Source organism: Schistocerca cancellata, chromosome 10 (assembly GCF_023864275.1).
Source record: "Schistocerca cancellata isolate TAMUIC-IGC-003103 chromosome 10, iqSchCanc2.1, whole genome shotgun sequence".
Taxonomy (NCBI): Eukaryota; Metazoa; Arthropoda; class Insecta; order Orthoptera; family Acrididae; genus Schistocerca; species Schistocerca cancellata.
In genome coordinates, this window is record NC_064635.1 from 71,935,428 (window position 1) to 71,956,221 (window position 20,794).

At 42.2% G+C, this 20,794-nt stretch overlaps 1 protein-coding gene across 2 annotated transcripts in view; it reads left to right on the top strand.

Moving 5' to 3' along the window:
* Nucleotides 1-20,794, top strand: part of LOC126106607 (chymotrypsin-like elastase family member 1) — a 61,857-nt gene that overhangs the window by 25,667 nt on the left and 15,396 nt on the right. For both annotated transcript variants that reach the window (XM_049912950.1, XM_049912949.1), the window contains exons 3-4: nt 14,526-14,701; nt 17,614-17,709. In XM_049912950.1, coding sequence (XP_049768907.1) covers nt 14,526-14,701; nt 17,614-17,651 — 214 coding nt within the window. In that variant the 3' untranslated portion in view covers nt 17,652-17,709. The remainder of the gene's footprint in view (nt 1-14,525; nt 14,702-17,613; nt 17,710-20,794) is intronic.

Genomic DNA, 20,794 nt, shown 5'->3' on the forward strand with positions numbered 1-20,794 from the left:
ACACTGTAAAAAAGGAGGATTAGTTGAGTTTTGGGGAATCTTGAAAAATGGAGATGTCGAATTTTGTGAAAAATTGCTATATTCAAGCGCTTTTTACGACGACAAATATTCCGTTTCGGCGTATTTTATTTTAGGCTCGTATTAAAGAATCAGAATCCGTAGAAAGACATGCTTTTCGAAAAAAAAAGCGCGTGTTGAGTATGGTTAAAATAACCTTGAGTTGATGCACGACTTCCTGCTCACCAAGGACAGTATGGAGATCACACAAAGGACGACCCGAAATTATAACGCAAGCAAAATCTATTAAGATAAAAACCGACAAGACTTAAAACTGACAACTATCTATCGGAGAAACCAGTTATATACACTTAGAAGCCGTTGGCCACACGCATAGCCAGACTTACATACAACAGTGAAACGCACAATCAGTATTTAATGTTGTGAATTTTAAAATTTTCCCGGCGAGTTGACTGTTCAAACAAATTTCGGGCTTGCAGCCGGTCGTCGTTCAACACTTCGCACGATATTTCAACTGGGCACCTGCCAGTCATCTTCAGGTGAGCCGTCGCAGACAGGCGAAAACGTCTTTTTTTTCCTTTATTGTAATTTCATACCTGTACAAACAACAGGTAGGCTGGCAGCAGCATTCTACGCCGCTCTTCAGCCTTAGAGGAGACAATGATGAAAACAGAAAGAATACCCACAATTGACATAATGGCGGGTAAAAAACAGTAGACATACAATACAAAACATGGAGCCATTCACACTTGACGATAATCCACACTACAAACTGTTGACACGAGGCACAAACACTGATGATTTAGATGACACATGTGAATGATGGAGCGTGACAGTGAACACAGAACACAAAACACGATGGCACACACGAGAAACGGATGGCGATGATCTCCAGCACATGAATGTCCAAGTAACGTGTGTGAGTCCAGGGACCTGCCAAGAGGGGAAGAAGGATGAGGGGGAGGGAGAGGGGAGAGCAAAGATGCCAATGGCAGAGGAGATGGGAGGAGGAGTGGAGGGACAGTGGTAGAGGAAGCCCGGGGGAGGAGTGGGGAGAAAGGGAGGAGGGAGGGAATGGGGAGAGAAGGGAGAGAGGGTGCCCAAAGGAAACAAACACAGGAAGAGGGAGGGAGGATCAAAGTTGGTAGGAGGGGTAGATGGAGGGGAGGAGGTCATCATCATGGAGGGGGAGCTGGCAGAAGCCGCCTTGGGAGAGGGTATGGATAGTGGAGAGATGGAGAGCTGGTGGGACGTGGAAGTACAGGCGCGGCAGTGGATAGGGGAGGGAGAGGATGGGAGAGACCAGCGGGTGCGGAGGGTCTAGTTTACGGGAGGTGTAGAGAATCTGTATCTGTTTGAGGAAAATGAGGAGGTGGGGGAAGGGAATTAGGTCATACAAGATCCGGGTGGGGGAGGGGAGACAGATGCGATAGGCGAGGTGAAGAGCATGGTGTTCTAGGATCTGGAGGGATTTGTAAAAGGTGGGGGGAGTGGAGATCCAGGCAGGGTGGGATTTATAGGTATGGAGAATGGTGGAGGGGTCCAGACCCCAAGTACGGCCGGAAAGGAGCTTGAGGGGACAGAACTGGCAGCGTGCCTTGGCTTGGATCTTCCGGAGCTGGGAGGTCCAGGAGAGGCGACGATCGAGAGTGACACCAGGGTACTTAAGGGTGGGGGTGAGGGTGATAGGATGGCCATAGATGGTGATGTAGAAATCGAGGAGGCGGAAGGGAGGGGTGGTTTTGCCTACAATGATCGCCTGGGTTTTGGAAGGATTGACCTTAAGCAACCATTGCTTGCACCAAGCGGTGAACTGGTCAAGATGGGATTGGAGAAGGTGTTGCGAGCGCTGCAGTGTGGGGGCAAGGGCAAGGAAGGCGGTGTCATCAGCGTACTGGAGAAGGTTGATGTGGGGTGAAGGCGGCAGCATGTCTGCTGTATACAGGAGGTATAGAAGAGGGGAGAGGACGGAATCCTGGGGCACACTGGCGGAGGGGAAGAAGGTGTAGGAAGCCATGTTGTGGATGGTGACGTAGGAAGGACGTTGGGAAAGAAAGGTGCCGATCAGACAGACGTAGTTAATAGGAAGGGCGAAGGTTTGGAGCTTGAAGAGGAGACCAGAATGCCACATGTGGTCATAGGCTTGTTCAAGGTCAAGGGAGAGGAAGATAGCGGAGCGACGGGAATTAAGCTGTTCAGAGAGGAAATGAGTGAGGTGAAGGAGAAGGTCATTGGAAGAGAAGGACGGCCAAAAGCCACACTGGGTAATGGGAAGGAGGCGGTGCTGGCGGAGATGCTGGTGGATGCGTCGGGTGAGAATGGATTCCAGGACCTTGCTGAAGACTGAGGTAAGGCTGATGGGACAGTAGGAGGAGACAGCGGATGGCGGTTTACTGGGTTTAAGGGACATCATTATATGGGAGGTTTTCCACAGGTCGGGGTTGTAGCCGGTGGACAGGACTACATTGTAGAGCCTGGCCAGGGTGAAGAGGAAAGAGGCAGGAGCTTCACGAAGGTGGCGATAGGTGTAGTGTTTGGGGCATTGAGTTCTGCGTGTGCAATGTTGTCCAAGTACTGGAAACCAGGTGCGTGGGGAGGTACAGAGGTATCAGTTCGATCGCGGACATCTGGGAAGAGGGAGTAATCGAACTGGGGATCGTCAGGGATGGTAAAGACATCAGAGAGGTAGGAGGCAAAGTGACTGGCCTTACTACTGTTGTCAGGGAAGGGTTGGTTGTCATGAAGGAGAGGATAGTAGGGGGAGGGTTTAGATACGGTAAGGCGGCGGACGGCTGACCAGTACTTGGACGAGTTGATAGGAAGTGTAGCGTTTAAACAGGTGCATGTCTGTCGCCAGTCCCGGCGTTTTTTTTTTTTGTCATCAGTCTACTGACTGGTTTGATGCGGCCCGCCACGAATTCCTTTCCTGTGCTAACCTCTTCATCTCAGAGTAGCACTTGCAACCTACGCCCTCAATTATTTGCTTGACGTATTCCAATCTCTGTCTTCCTTTACAGTTTTTGCCCTCTACAGCTCCCTCTAGTACCATGGAACTCATTCCCTCATGTCTTAGCAGATGTCCTATCATCCTGTCCCTTCTCCTTATCAGTGTTTTCCACATATTCCTTTCCTCTCCGATTCTGCGTAGAACCTCCTCATTCCTTACCTCATCAGTCCACCTAATTTTCAACATTCGTCTATAGCACCACATCTCAAATGCTTCGATTCTCTTCTGTTCCGGTTTTCCCACAGTCCATGTTTCACTACCATACAATGCTGTACTCCAGACGTCCATCCTCAGAAATTTCTTTCTCAAATTAAGGCCGGTATTTGATATTAGTAGACTTCTCTTGGCCAGAAATGCCTTTTATGCCATAGCGAGTCTGCTTTTGATGTCCTCCTTGCTCCGTCCGTCATTGGTTATTTTACTGCCTAGGTAACAAAATTCCTTAACTTAATTGACTTCGTGACCATCAATCCTGATGTTAAGTTTCTGGCTGTTCTCATTTCTACTACTTCTCATTACCTTCATCTTTCTCCGATTTACTCTCAAACCATACTGTGTACTCATTAGACTGTTCATTCCGTTCAGCAGATCATTTAATTTTTCTTCACTTTCACTCAGGATAGCAAAGTCATCAGCGAATCGTATCATTGATATCCTTTCACCTTGTAATTTAATTCCACTCCTGAACCTTTCTTTAATTTCCATCATTGCTTCCTCGATGTACAGATTCAAGAGTAGGGGCGAAAGGCTACAGCCTTGACTTACACCCTTCTTAATACGAGCACTTCGTTCTTGATCATCCACTCTTATTATTCCCTCTTGGTTGTAGCACATATTGTATATGATCCGTCTCTCCCTATAGCTTACCCCTACTTTTTTCAGAATCTCGAACAGCTTGCACCATCTTATATTGTCGAACGCTTTTTCCAGATCGACAAATCCTATGAAAGTGTCTTGATTTTTCTTCAGCCTTGCTTCCATTGTTAGCCGTAACGTCAGAATTACCTCTCTCGTCCCTTTACTTTTCCTAAAGCCAAACTGATCGTCACCTAGCGCATTCTCAATTTTCTCTTCCATTCTTCTGTATATTATTCTTGTAAGCAGCTTCGATGCATTAACTGTTAAGCTGATTGTGCGATAATTCTCACACTTGTCAGCTCTTGCCGTCTTAGGAATTCTGTGGATGATGCTTTTCCGAAAGTCAGATGGTATATCGCCAGACTCATATATTCTACACACCATCGTGAATAGTCGTTTTGTTGCCACTTCCTCCAATGATTTTAAAAAATTCTGATGGAATGTTATCTATCCCTTCTGCCTTATTTGACTGTAAGTCCTCCAAAGCTCTTTTAAATTCCGATTATAATACTGGGTCCCCTATCTCTTCTAAATCGACTCCTGTTTCTTCTTCTATCACATCAGACAAATCTTGACCCTCATAGAGGCTTTCAATGTATTCTTTCCACCTATCTGCTCTCTCCTGTGCATTTAACAGTGGAATTCCCGTTGCACTCTTAATGTTACCACTGTTGCTTTTAATGTTGTTTTGACTTTCCTGTATGCTGAGTCTGTCCTTCCGACAATCATATCTTTTTCGATGTCTTCACATTTTTCCTGCAGCCATTTCGTCTTAGCTTCCCTGCACTTCCTATTTATTTCATTCCTCAGCGACTTGTATTTCTGTATTCCTGATTTTCCCGGAACATGTTTGTACTTCCTCCTTTCATCAATCAACTGAAGTATTTCTTCTGTTACCCATGGTTTCTTCGCAGCTACCTTCTTTGTACCTATGTTTTCCTTCCCAACTTCTGTGATGGCCCTTTTTAGATATGTCCATTCCTCTTCAACTGTACTGCCTACTGCGCTATTCCTTATTGCTGTATCTATAGCGTTAGAGAACTTCAAACGTATCTCGTCATTCTTTAGTACTTCCGTATCCCACTTCTTTGCGTATTGATTCTTCCTGACTAATGTCTTGAACTTCAGCCTACTCTTCATCACTACTATATTGTGATCTGAATCTATATCTGCTCCTAGGTACGCCTTACAATCCAGTATCTGATTTCGGAATCTCTGTCTGACCATGACGTAATCTAATTGAAATCTTCCCGTATCTCCCCGCCTTTTCCAAGTATACCTCCTCCTCTTGTGATTCTTGAACAGGGTATTCGCTATTACTAGCTGAAACTTGTTACAGAACTCAATTAGTCTTTCTCCTCTTTCATTCCTTGTCCCAAGCCCATATTCTCCTGTAACCTTTTCTTCTACTCCTTCCCCTACAACTGCATTCCAGTCGCCCATGACTATTAGATTTTCGTCCCCCTTTACATACTGCATTACCCTTTCAATATCCTCATACACTTTCTCTATCTGTTCATCTTCAGCTTGCGACGTCGGCATGTATACCTGAACTATCGTTGTCGGTGTTGGTCTGCTGTCGATTCTGATTAGAACAACCCTGTCACTGAACTGTTGACAGTAACACACCCTCTGCCCTACCTTCCTACTCATAACGAATCCTACAACTGTTATTCCATTTTCTGCTGCTGTTGATATTACCCGATACTCATCTGACCAGAAATCCTTGACTTCCTTCCACTGCACTTCACTGACCCCTACTATATCTAGATTGAGCCTTTGCATTTCCCTTTTCAGATTTTCTAGTTTCCCTACCACATTCCACGCCCCGACTCGAAGAACGTTATCCTTTCGTTGATTATTCAATCTTTTTCCCATGGTAACCTCCCCCTTGGCAGTCCCCTCCCGGAGATCCGAATGGGGGACTATTCCGGAATCTTTTGCCAATGGAGAGATCATCATGACACTTCTTCAAATACAGGCCACATGTCCAGTGGATACACGTTACGTGTCTTTAATGCAGTGGTTTCCATTGCCTTCTGCATCCTCATGTCGATCATTGCTGATTCTTCCATCTTTAGGAGCAATTTCCCACCCCTAGGACAAGAGAGTGCCCTGAACCTCTATCCGCTTCTCCGCCTTCTTTGACAAGGACGTTGGCAGAATGAGGCTGACTTCTTTTGCCGGAAGTCTTCGGCCGCCAATGCCGATTATTTATCAAAATTTAGGCAGTGGCGGGGATCGATTCCGGGACCGAAGACGTTTTGATTATGAATCAAAGACGCTACCGCTAGACCACCGAGCAAGTTACCGGTGTGTCTCTGGAGTTGCCGGTGGCGCCGCGCGAAAGCTTTTTTTTTTCCTTTCTTGTATTTCAATTCCCCATCGGAGCGGGCTGGCAGCAGCATATGCGCTGCTCTTCAGCCGAAAGACATAGAACAAACAATAGAAGACATTTAAAAATAACACAGGAGAGAATATAGTGACATAGATATAAAAAAAAGGGGGAACATCATGGAAGGCAATAGACAAAAAAAAAACGGGGTGACTCTAAAATGGAGATAAAAAACTGTTTAAAAGTAGCACACACAAAAAGCCACACACTGCGACAATTAAAAGAGCACAAGGCACAATATGACTGGAGCATAAAATGCATCGACGGATGGCGTAGCACATAACAAACACTGAGTGCGAACCTCAAGGCAGTACACAATTAAAATCACACCTCTTGACGCACAGAAGAAACGGCACTAAACACAACACTGATGTGGCACACACCGACGATGATCAAAACAGAGGATCTGCCAGGCGCAAGGAGATGAGGGAGACTGGAAGAAGGGAGGGAGAGGAAGAGATGGGGGAGAAAGCGGGGGGCGCGCTGAGGAGGGCCAGGTAGGGAGGGATGTGGGCAGGAAAGAAGCATGTACGGGGTGCAGGGTCTTAGGGGAGGTGGGGGGATACAAGGAAAATCTGCTCTGGGAGAAGGAGGGAAGAGGAAAAAGGGGGCCCTGGGGAGGGGGGGGGGACAAGGCCAGGTTATAGTTGGAAGGAAGGGTAGATGTCACGGCGAAGCTCATCATCCGGGAGGGGGAGGTGTTGGAAATTGTCCTCATGAAGGAGATGGAGGGTGTGGAGGTGGAGAGAGGGTGGGATACAGCGATAGAGGTGCGGCAATGGGTGGGGGGAGAAGAGGAAGGAGGAAACCAGAGGGTGGGGGGGATCAAGCCTGCGGACAATGTAAAGGATGTGGAGATGTTGGAGGAACAGGAGGAGGTGGGGGAAGGGGATCAGTTCATACAGGAGCCATGTGGGGGAAGGAAGGCGAATACGGAAGGCAAGGCGGAGCGCATGGCGTTCAAGGATTTGGAGGGCCTTGTAAAAGCGGGTGGGGGCAGAGATCCAGGCAACGCTGGCATAACAGAGGATAGGACGGATGAGGGATTTGTAGGTGTGGAGGATGGTAGAAGGATGCAATCCCCATGTCCGGCCAGACAGGAGTTTCAGAAGGTGGAGGTGGGAATGGGCTTTCTGCTGGACGGTCTGGAGATGAGGGGTCCAGGTGAGGTGTCGGTCAAGGGTGAGGCCAAGGTATTTCAGGGTGGGGGTGAGCTGGATGGGGCGACCATAAAGAGTGAGGCAGAAATCATGGATTCAAAAGGAGTGGGTGGTGCGGCCTATGATGATTGCCTGGGTTTTGGAGTGGTTGAGATGGAGGAACCACTGGTTACACCAAGTGGTGAACTGGTGAAGGTGGGTTTGGAGGGTACGTTGAGACCGTTGAAGGGTAGGATAGAGAGCCAGGAAGGCGGTGTCATCAGCATACTGGAGGAGGTGGACTGGTGGGGGGTGGCTTGAGCATATCAGCTGTATACAAGAGATAAAGGAGAGGGGAGAGGACAGAACCCTGGGGAACACCAGCCGTGGGATAAAAGATACCAGAGTTGGTGTTGTGGAGGGTGACATAAGAAGGACGGTGCGAGAGGAAGGAAGCGACCAGACGGATAAAATTGATAGGCAGGGCATAGGTTTGGCGTTTAAAGAGGAGACTGGGATGCCATACACGGTCATAGGCATTTTGGAGGTCAAGGGAAACAAAAAAGGCGGAGCGACGGGAGTTGAGCTGGAGGGACAGAAGGTGAACAAGATTAAGGAGTTGGTCTTCAGCAGAGAAGGAGGGTCGGAAGCCACACTGGGTAAGGGGGAGTAGGTGGTGTTGAGCAAGGTGCTGATGGATACGGCGGGAGAGGATGGATTCAAAGACCTTACTGAAGACGGAGGTGAGGCAGATGGGACGATAGGAAGAGGCGGCAGAAGGGGGTTTGTAGGGTTTGAGGAATAATAGGATGCGGGAGGTCTTCCACGCGAAAACATCCTCCGTTCCGCAATATATAGCGTACTGTAACTATTCTGCGCATGCGTCGAAAACTTGATAGATGAACCACACTGCCCGCCGGCAGCGCCCTCTCTGGTGGAATAGCAGAACTCAGTCGCCCTCTGCGTTGCTGTGTGCCGCGGCCGTCAGCGCACTTCTCGGTCTTCCAATTGAGCAAATCGTGGAGATGATGGGATTCCATGCACTGTCCAGCTGGTAGCCGCTGTCACGGTTTAACAGATTTTCCGCCAGTCGTATTTCTACGGATTCTTTAATAATGGAGTCCCAGAAAGACGTTGCTGTGGACAAAATCATTGTTTTCTCATACTCCATTGAATGTCCAGTAGAAATACAATGTTCAGCAATAGCGGAATTGCTTGGCTGCAAAAGGCGGGTGTAACGTTGATGTTCAGTGTAGCGTTCTTTTATAATTACTTCACTGTTGTTTAAGTACTAAATAAAGCCTGCAGTGTATTACATTTTATCTCACAAAAGCACACACTTTCGCGCGGTTTTTTAAGTGTTGCTCGTAAACATACAGTTAGAGAACTGAATTTTACATTCTGGAAAATTAATATCTTTCTGTAGCTGGTAAATTTTAACATAAAACAAAATTCCAGTGTTTAATACGCATAGAAAAATTGCACTCGATAGGACAAAAAGAAAGCATAAAAACTGACATGCACTGCAGGAATCCACATTTTCCTTTGCCACCACTCAGAACACATTTGATGTTAACTAACGATTCAAGTTTTGTTTTGTTTTTTTTTTTTTTTAACAGTAAGCTGCCCGCACGCACTACTATCCTGAATTTCTTCCTCTGAATAATACTCTTGTTCGCCAGCAGATCACAAGCTATTGTAAAATCGTCGTGTTTTTTCGTCTATTTCTTCCTTTACATAGCTAACATATTCTGACGTGTTCCTTTGTTCAGCGACTTCTACTTCTTTAAAATTAAGATGACCATTGCTTTACTAAGAAAACAGATATGTAGTTTACAACGCGTGGTGTAATAGACCCCAGCATGTGTCAGCAACACGTGTCAACAACAAACAAAGAGGGCGATAATGCAACCGCTAATCAAACGTTACAGAGATGACGATTTAAGGAGGGAAAATGAAGGCCACGATTTACCTACGAGAGTGAGTTCGGCAACTCTCGCCCGGTTTGAGAGACCACAACGCGTGAGTTAAGGGTTGCTAGTGATAAGAGAATAATTTCAAAACCTTTGCCAACTTCCTCCTACATTTCAGCACTTGACACATACAGTATCAATTGTTATTAAGACGATTACACATATCTGAAACGTCTGTACGAACGGATCGCAAGGAAACAATATATCAGCAAATTCAAGTAAATAAAGTCAGACGGCTCACGTCCAGTTAATTACCTGGTGTTCACTGACTTAACCTCTTGGAAAAAATTCCCATTATGCAATTGATATTATTGAACTGGTTGTTACATTTCTTAAAAAATGTACCATTTATTGATTATAGAAACGTCATACACTTTCTACCTAAACCTCGAGACTAATGCGAATTTGTAAGCAGCAATATGAAGGTATTACAGCAAGAAAACATCACGTCAGAATAAATACAGGATTAGAGAAGATCACTACCCTTTCAAAATTAGTTTTCCATCAAAACAGTGGTCAATGAAAGTCATGATGTTTTTAGCTGTATGAGTTGTAGCGTTTGCCTGTTGAAATCACGTGTACTGAACTGTTGTTCAAGAATGGTGTTTATAAATCTTGCAACATGTGTGTGTAGCGCATACTGTTCAGTGATCGTCGGACAAATCTGAAAAATAATCGCCTGTACGATATTGCACATCAAACTACTCATACTTTTTGTGCCTGCATAGTGGAATTGCAGGGCTGGAGTGGATGTTTCGTCCCTCAAATGCATGCATTCTGTGCAAGATGGAAAGATAAAACACCAAAACCAAGCATCGAGTTCTTCCTCGTCTATCATTAAATATCAGATTCACAGAGAGATACACATCTCCCATTGTCTTCAGGTTACACCTCACAAACAGCACTAATGCGGTACTGGTGCACTTTTATACAAGTAGCGCCATGACAGCACATAGATTTCGGTTTTCAAACTCCTTTTCTAGTGGCTTTTCTAGTGTTACGGTTTCAAAGAGATCGTTATTGTCTTGTGGTGTTCTATGAAACAAAGAACCTGCAACAACAGAATAACGAGATATCGATGAAGTGATCTAATGATAATCTTAAACCATTACTTCAATTTCTTCGTAAGATACTGACCCATTTCGAATTACCACATCATTTCTGCGGTCGTTGTTCACTCTTTGACTAGCGCAATAGAAATTAAGCGTAATATCTTTGTAGCAGTAACGCAGGAGAACTGGCAAAGATTGCAAAACCAAATCATCTAATGTAAAATGAAATTTTCTAAGTCTCCAAAAACTGTGTATAATTTGAGGTCGTTCTTTACATTTCGTTATGAACCCATAATCAAGTTGGTTAAAATTAAAAAAGACTTTTTAAATAAAGGAATCCAGATTTATATAGTGAAGAAATTTGATCCTCAACTTGAAGATTGCTTCGAAGACAACAGTGCATTAGTAGGTGTGGTGTTATTCTAGGTAATATCCGACTTGTTTCCTTTCAACATTTGAACGGACTACGGAGCCATCAACAGTGGTAATTAATGTTTATGTTTAACGTGGATGCTGAGCCCTGATAAAGCCTTTCATTTTCCACATTAACAAGCCATTCAGAGCCGTGAGCACCGATGCAGGAACCGAAAAGTGACAAAAACAATCCAATGGCCCACTGTGGGTCAACCCACGGTTCTTTGGAAAAGCTATTGTCTGACTCTAGCAAGCTGGTCCACTTACGGTAAATAATGACGCTGTTTTTGCTCTGAAACTACACGAACATTTTGTTATTAAAGTTCTGGACAGGTTTTGAAAATACATTCTGTTTCCAACAGTCATTCGTCAATGAATAACGACACACATGCATAGAAAAATCACTTGCGAAAAACTGATATTTAGTATGGAAATTTACGTGAGCAAAACCGTTATTTATTTTATAGTAGGGCAAAAGTCAGGAAAACCAAAGATCTTAGAACGTAAACACTGAAAAATACCCGGTATGGACGGTAATCATACAGTTTTCATTATGGTCTACATGCAAAGAAACAAAGATAAATTACGTAACATTATTTTTTCTTCATGATGATTAAAACCAGATTCCAACCAACAGATATTTCTCTACAGCTGCTGCAGTTACCTTGCCTACATCGAAACATAATTACAATCATTAGTATTAACAAAATCCAAGGATTACATTGATGTATTAGAATTCCCTGTTTTTAAAGAAAACTAGTAAGAGGAAGACTTATATTTTTTTTGCACTAGTCTAGTATCTACGTTTTCTTCTCATTCTTATACAACAATTTTAGTATTTATAAATTGCTTTAATTTTTTTTATAAATTAAAAAGAGTTTATGTCTCAGTTAGTGTTGTAGTTCTGATCTTTATATTTCTGATTTCATCATCGAGTTCCATTTTGGACTGTACCACCAGGTACAATTTGTAGTCAGTATTTTCTGAAATAGTATGTAAGATATGTAAAAATCTAAGGGTGTAAAAAGCAAGTGAAAACGCTCTGCTCGATCGTTTCGGGACTGTAAATACAGGAAGCTTAGAGCGAAAAATGAAATAAACTTTACACTCAATATTTTTACTTGTCAATATTTACGAGTTCTGACACATATACATACCATTTATTTTAAATCCTTAATTGCTCAGTATATATATGTACAGGAGTAAGTAGTAAATTAGATGCATGGGTGCTAGGAAAACGCAAAATGTTAGACTAAATTACTCATATAAATACTAAAATGGCAAAATTATTTCTGTTATTTGCAACAGAGTTACATTCTTGTGGAATTCAGCACTACTCTCATCCTCACAGAACTGAAAGAAATTATTTGGTTAATATATTATCAAGTGCATAAATAATTTATAATTAATTTTAAACATTTGTGTACATGTTGAAGCAGACAGCTGCATGGATGTTTTAAATGTGCAATGATAAAAATAATACTTTCAAGCCTTGCTTTTTATACCAGGTTCTCTACATCCCTTACTGTAATACACATCAATTACTTTTTCCCATGCTTGTGAACAATTTACCATCGATTCGTATCAGTTATACGTACAGTATCATGTTTTTACACAGTTCAGTGTGTGTATTATTACACACACTATTTAATTAGCACATTTCCATAAGCAAAATAGTTGACTTAGTAAATCATTATTATTATTTTACTCATCATTCCTTGGAGTCAAGTTTACAAAGCACCACAAACATAACTACCTCCTGATGATTCCGAAAATCTGTTTTATTCAGATTTAAACATTTCCTTTCGATTCATTTACTTTACTGTATTTCAAGATACCATTAACCCAAGATATAACTTCATCACTCTACTTTCCACAATACCTAATTTCTTTCCGCAAAAAATACCTAATAAATTACCATTATCATTATCATTAACATCATCAGTATGTTTATAATCTTTATTAACTAGTAATCCTATCACTAAGTAATCATTTTTTCATTTCACAATAATTCTCGTTACTTCCTAACAATTCACTGTGTTACATCATAATTAGACCTGACTCGTTTACTATAACATTTGGTACATGATACCTTCACAAAAGATAGCATACTTTTTCTGCTTTATCACCAGTTTAAATCACGAAGTTTTGTACCTCTTCATTATCTGTTCTCTCTCTATGCAAATCTTATGCCATTCCTAGATACACACCAATTCCTGCTAACTCTGACTGAAACGAGTTATAGGGTGCTTTTCCTATACATAAGACTCACCACATCTGATTGTATTTCTTCTTTAACCAATGTACTACTAAGCATTGATTTCACAATTTAATACCTGACTACCAGCATTTTCCAAATACCCTCCCTTTTTGTCTTGATACTTTTCCATTTCAATCATAACATCAATAATAATGACAAAATGTATCCGTAGAGCATTCCAATAGAAAATAAATTCATTATTGGAACCATACACCAAACTTCTGGCTATAGTATGAAAATGTAATGATCTACTAAATGTAGGCATGTACAGTTACTAACACAAACATGAGAAAATTAATACAGTCATTACACTTTTTATGTTACAGGACTTCTCTCAAAACTCGATCTGTTAACTGCTCTGTTCTTTTTTACAAACAAAATTAACGTAGATAACACAGTAATAAACAATAGATAACGTGAAAAATCACTTAATGGCATACCTCATACGCATACAATGAGAAAATATAAGTAATTTCACAAGTGTCATAAATTCTTACCAACTTCTGGTTATCAACTTTATGGACAATCATAACTCTCCTCATAGAGACATTTTCATGTTAATCGCTTTAATCACTGTAAATTTTGCATTTCATTTCTTAAAGTCAAGCTTGGTGGTCTAGCGGTGAGGCACATGAACTGAAACTTAGAGATTGTAGGATCGAATCATGTATGAAGCCCATAACCTAATATTCATCTCTCAGCGATGTGAAGATTGGCCAACAACGACACATGGTTCTGATTCCCCTTCAATTTGCAGGTTCCCTTTCTACAGTAGGATTACTGTGGTGGGTAAGTGACACGCAATTTGACAGAGTGGTGTCCAATTGAAAGACTTGCACCAGGCTATTCAGAAAGACGAGATTATAATGATTATTATTTTACTCCTTCATAAACTTTAATTCCATTTGCGTTATTATCTAATGAATTATGTATATTCTCATTATGTATGTTAAAAGCCTCCTCAGTTTCCTAATCCTTTAGAAATACGAACTCTGACGTTGACAATATATTATTCGTAGTTAGGTTGTTGAAAAGCCTAGTATATATTACCTTTCCCAAAATTTTAGAGAATTCTGGCAGAAGAGAAACCCGACGAAAATTTGGCAATATTTCTGTGTTTCCGTTCTTACGTGGAGGCTTAACTTCCACATATTAATACTATGACTGATTAAAAAAAAACTTACATGTTACGAAACTTAGGAAACTGCTCAAGTAGCTTTCTTGGTATTTTATTCTGTTTGAGCGCATATGTAGATACATAAAATACCTGCTAATACACCTTGACAGGGAATAGTTGACTTTTCATCTGCTTTTGAGAGTCCCTGGAAGTGATTAGCATCAGCTGTACGAAAAAAATTAAGAGTCGTTCGTCTGTTTCGCAACTGTAAGTAGGAACATTACTTTCACAGGTACCAAACGTGGACCGTCCGCTTGGGAGGCATCCACAGAAGTCAGGACGAATCCACCGCCTGGATTGTGGAATCCAGTTATGCCCAGTCGCGCCCTGAGTCCACTGCGATGGTAGCCTGGGCAGCCAGTTATGACGTGGGTGTGATATTCCTGCCCAGCGAAGCTCCTCTGAACCGTGAGTGGGGCAAAAAGAACGTGGTGTCCTTGCTTCATAGGGATACAGAGAGTTTGAAAGAGAATTTGAGAGAGAGAGAGTAGAGAGAGAGAGAGAGTGAGGTTTTGAGAGAGAGAGAGAGAGAGAGTGAGGTTTTGAGAGAGAGAGAGAGTGAGGTTTTGAGAGAGAGAGGTTTTGAGAGAGAGAGGTTTTGAGAGAGAGGTTTTGAGAGAGAGGTTTTGAGAGAGAGGTTTTGAGAGAGAGGTTTTGAGAGAGAGGTTTTCAGAGAGAGGGGGAGAGAGAGAGGGGGAGAGAGAGGGGGAGAGAGAGGGGGGGAGTGAGAGAGGGGGGGAGAGAGGGGGGAGAGAGAGGGGGGAGAGAGAGAGGGGTGAGAGAGAGGGGGGAGAGAGAGGGGGGAGAGAGGGAGGGGGAGAGAGGGAGGGGGAGAGAGGGAGGGGGGAGAGAGGGAGGGGGAGAGAGAGGGGGGGAGAGAGAGATTAGTGCTTCAACGAAGTATGTAACGTGATGGCAGTCTGCTATAGCAGTGTTTGTCATCTGAGACTCATAATTAATTTTTAACACACCAGTCACTGGCGTTTCTTTCAGTTTTTGGTTTACTTAATATAATTTTACGCTGTTATTTTGTATATATTATCTGATTATTCGACGATGCCAAGTTATTTATTAATATCAATTGTATACTAAAATGAAGTTTCCACATAGCCTGTTGGAACATAGTACTCGATATGTTCTACTAACTGCACAAAAAAGAACAAGGAGAAACCGAATTCCTGTGACAATATTTCAGAGGCCGTTCATAGTTATCTCTTGCGTGCTTACGCATAAGGAAGCCAGAGTCTCCTATGACTCGCTGCTGAGTGATTACATTTAGTCGATTTCTTACTTCAGCTACCAGTGTCGTTTGGGGATTGTTGAATATCTCTACGATTAGGGTTCCACGTTGTGCTAAATGAATGTTACATGTATCTTCAATGTTTTAAGGTATTGTCTTAGAAACAAACCCAATTGCTGTAACAAACAAACACCACAACAGCTGAATGACTTTTGCACGTAACTGATCTGTTTCTACAGTCATTGCCCTCTATGCATTTCTTTTACACACTCTGTTACATTGCCATTATCAGAGCCACTACATAAAATACTGTCACACAACTAGCTAAATATCTTGTTCCTATATACGCATTACAGTCACAGAAAACATCGACATTGGTTTAACTTGTCTCTCTCAACTCCATGTCCCATTTAGTTTTGTTCTGCCTCAGTTCCATCTAATTAGAACAGTCCTTATCTTCGGTCCGTTCAACCTTCAATGGTTGCTCAGCTTAACTGGAAGTTGAACAGTCTGGGCAGTAACCGATTTGTCTAAATACAGATTTGTAAGTAAGGTATTAAGACTATCTCTTTCTGTTTTTAAAGTAATCAAGCAGATGTTCTGTTGTATTGCTTTCTTCTCAGGTCTGAATTTGCAGTTTCGGCCAAACGTTTTATGGAAAAGCTCCAATGAAGTTACGGACTTCACAGTTGCCATTTCAATATGATTTGTGATGGTTGGTTAAGCTTTTCTGCTAATCTACTAATGAGTCTGCTATCTTTGATAGGATGCACGCTGTCCAAGCCATTTGGCGACATTCTCCAGTAGCCTACCTCCCAGAACCACGTATTATTCTAATACAGCTCAGTCCCTTATTACGTTGCCTATGAATAGAATTATGGCCACACTAGTACTGAGTTCGTACATTTGCTACCAGAGCACATGTACTTATAAATGTGCCCTTTGAAGCAAACATCTATATATCAGACTCGTGCACAGAAAAATAAATACTGTTAATGGAACTTGAAAAGGACGTTTCACTGCACTCAGCACTATGCTGATGGTGTAGCTCTGAATTTAAACAAGATTTTGAAGGACTGAGATATTTATTGCACATTTAACTATTGAGCTAGAATAGTTCTTCAGTAATTAAATAACTGAAACTGAGATGCACATTTTTTCCGTAATTAATATGAATGTTTCTCTGGTTTGTGGCCAAATAACTCCTTAGCTTAAGCCATAAGGTACCTCTTTTTAGACAATATTCTTAACTAGCTCACCAGTGTCCATGCTTTTTCCTTCTTTCTGCAGATTCCGCTCTTGAATTTACTTTCAAGAGCCATTTTGAAAGTTCGTAATTTTTCAGAGAGTGATACTCTTAAATTGCTTTTAAAATTCATTTCTTTTCAACCACATTCATAAAGGATTTACGAAAGTTCATTGTCTTCAGACTGAAGTATACACGTAGTGTCTTAGATATAATTTCTTAGTCTTTTTCATAACATCGTGCGATTCTATCAGAGAATCTGCCTGTATAACTTGTCGTCTGTAGGTCAAGAGTTTTGCTCTGTCGTAAAATATTGTGACTGTCTTTTGCATTCTGTTTTGCCTCAGCATTCACAGCAATCGCCTCAGGGCACGGCATTTATGTTAGAAAAAAAAAGCTTTAGAATCTTATTTCCTGTGCTGACATACATTCGTTCGCATTCTCCTTTCTATATTACTAAAACTGTCAAGAGCAGGTCGTCAGGGAAGAAGGAAAGAAAGTAGCTAGCCAATATGCAAGCCTGGTCAAAATATGACCTAGCAGTAGGAGGCACATAGGTGGCTGTAGTGTATTCGAATGTATTGTTAATAACAATACTACTTACTAAGTATGGTTTCTTTGGCGTCTATCTTGTAAGGTTTGCCACTATTATTATCATAGCCACCTGTGGTACTGTCTCACGGTATTGCTGGTTATGACATTTTGTGAAACCAACATGCAGATTATGGAGTTGAAGAGTTTCATTCAGTGTCCTTAGTTAGATACAGTATTTCACATTTAGAGAATCCAGATACAACATATTGTAAGTATGATTTGTTTCTTTTTGTCCTCAAGGATACATCCAGCTGGTGACGTTGCCTTCTTCACTATAGGTCGATGACACCTATGAGGGCCAAACTGGTGTGATCGCAGGCTGGGGTATCACTGAAGGTATAGTGCACTGACTTAGTTCACTTTGAGACACCTATCTAAATGCTGTAAAGAAAAGTGTAGCACCTACAGGAAACTGTATCTAGGAACATAAGATGATTTTTGCTACTTTAAGACTAGTGACTGGTCTTAAACTAATATGCACAGGAATAGAGACCGCTATAAGCAGTTTCCACTATTTTGTTCAGTCTCTGTTGTTGCTAGACTGGAGGCTGTGTTTGGTGCATTTGTAAATATGTAACTGCTGTTTTTTATATTAAATATATTTGGAACATATTGTAAATTCTTCAGTTACAGAAACTTATGACAAGTAAAATACTATATATTTTTCAAACTAGTAACGTAACGTATGAATGGTTAAGCTATTATTCGTCGGACATGCATCACGTTGTACCTTGAAACAGAAGGTGTTCTACCGTGGAACACGTGACACTGACATGATAACTGAGGTTCATTAATGTCTTAACAATTTCACTTATCTAGAAAAGTTGAAATCAGTGTTAGCTTCTAATAGCTTTAATATCAAAATGTATTTGGCTTGTAATTGGCTTTTGATAGTAATTCTCCTTAAACTGATTTCACTTACTGATCATAGGTTTAGGGGAGAATAATAATGAACCAGACCGACGGCAAATATTTTTCCACTGCAATGCTTTTAAATTTCAGTAGAATGACCTTGTTGTCCCTTGGAACTGATTTCCACGCTAAAAAAAAATTAATTTTCTGGAGTTCTTTCGGTAATTTCAGAAAAATACAGCGCAGCAGAAAACGTTAATGACATCACTTAGAAAATAGAATAAGTAATTATATTGAACTTCTACTACAGCAGTGGCAAGAGGCGAAAGTCTGATATGTGTTCTATCATACAGCACTCTCATCTACATAATTAACTGTGTTTTCTATGCTTTGGAAGCTTCTGTGTTCCTTGGTGGAGGGAGATTTTTCATTGTGTATGTGCACACCCTGGCAAGTAGGACACTGCTGGACATTTGGTACCCACTTTCATGAATGGCCAGCAAATGCCTTAAGTTCAGAAATGAGCATCTGAGCGTTAATGAAATCATTCACATTTTGATCAGCAGCGTTACCCAGTGCTGAATTCTCCAAAGTTCACTTTCTGTGGAGTTACTTGGTAATTAGATGTAACTACTGTAAAGAAATACTGTCACGTCAACACTTATATGTTTTACAAGCGAAGGTATCACGCTTACATCACAACTCAAGATGCCTGGCATACTATCCAACTGAAAATATACACTACTGGACATTAAAATTGCTGCACCAAGAAGAAATGCAAATGATAAACGGGTATTCATTGGACAAATGTGTTATACTAGAACTGACATGTGATTACATTTTCATGCAATTTGGGTGCATAGATCCTGAGAAATCAGTACCCAGAACAACCACCACTGGCCGTAATAACGGCCTTGATACGCCTGGGCACTGAGTCAAACAGAGCTTGGATGGAGTGTACAAGTACAGCTGCCCATGGAGCTTCAACACGATACCACAGTACATCGAGAGTATTGAGTGGCGTATTATGACGAGCCAGTTGCTCGGCCACCATTGACCAGACGTTTTCAGTTGGTGAGAGATCTGGAGACTGTGCTGGCCAGGGCAACAGTCGAACATTTTCTGTATCCAGAAAGGCCCGTACAGGACCTGCAACATGCAGTCGTGCATTATCCTGCTGAAATGTAGGGTTTCGGAAGGATAGAATGAAGGGTAGCAACACGGGTCGTAACACATCTGAAATGTAACGTCCACTGTTCAAAGTGCCGTCAATGCGAACAAGAGGTGATCGAGACGTGTAAGCAATGGCACCCCATACCATCACGCCGGGTGATACACCAGTATGGCGATGACGAATACACGCTTGCAATGTGCGTTCACCGCGATGTCGCCAAACACTGATGCGACCATCATGATGCTGTAAACAGAACCTGGATTCATCCGACAAAATGACGTTTTGCAATTCGTGCACCCAAGTTCGTCGTCGAGCACACCATCGCAGGCGCTCCTGTCTGTGATGCGGCGTCAAAAGTAGCCGCAGCCACAGTCTCCGAGCTGATAGTCCATGCTGCTGCAAACGTCGTCGAACTGTTCGTGCAGATGGTTGTTGTCTTGCAAACGTCCTCATCTATTGACTCAGGGATCGAGACGTGGCTGCACGATCCTTTACAGTCATGCGGATAAGACGCCTGTCATCTCGACTGCTAGTGATACGAGGCCGTTGGGATCCAGCACGGCGTTCCGTATTATCCTCCTGAACCCACCGATTCCATATTCTGCTAACTCATTGGATCTCGACCAACGCAAGCAGCAATGTCGCGATGCGATAAACCGCAATCGCGATAGGCTACAATCCGACCTTTATCAAAGTCGGAAACGGGATGGTACGCATTTCTTCTCCTTACACGAGGCATCACAACAACGTTTTACCAGGCAACGCCAGTCAACTGCTGTTTGTGCATCAGAAATCGGTTGGAAAGTTTCCTCATGTCAGAATGTTGTAGGTGTCGCCACCGGCGCCAACCTTGTGTGAATTCTGTGAAAAACTAATCCTTTGCATATCTCAGCATCTTCTTCCTGTCGGTTAAATTTCGCGTCTGTAGCACGTCATCTTCGTGGTGTAGCAGTTTTAATGGCCAGTAGTGTATAAAAAGAAACATCTACAGGTACACGTGTGATGTCTTCGAGAACTTGACGATAACTTCCATTTCCATCCAAAGCGTGTGTATTTAATTTTAGCAGAGCCTACAAAAATCAGTCAGGGTTGAAATGTCACTTTTAACAACTTCATTTATGGCTGAAAATCTGATTCAGACTTTAGTTAATAGAGAAAAGTTATAAACAGTGGCAATTTTGTTAGCTTGGTATCACTACTTCAAGAAATGTGATTGAGCTGATTTCGCGTGGTGAAAGCAGCGATGATGTGGTCTTCTCCAGTCCGTAGGGTGGCCTGCCACCACAGCTGTTGAAAATGGGTTCAGCCTGTCCGTCTCTGTGTAACTACTGCGATCCACATCCAGTTGAATGTGCTTACAGCAGTCAAGCTGTGTTCTCTCTCTACAATTTTTTC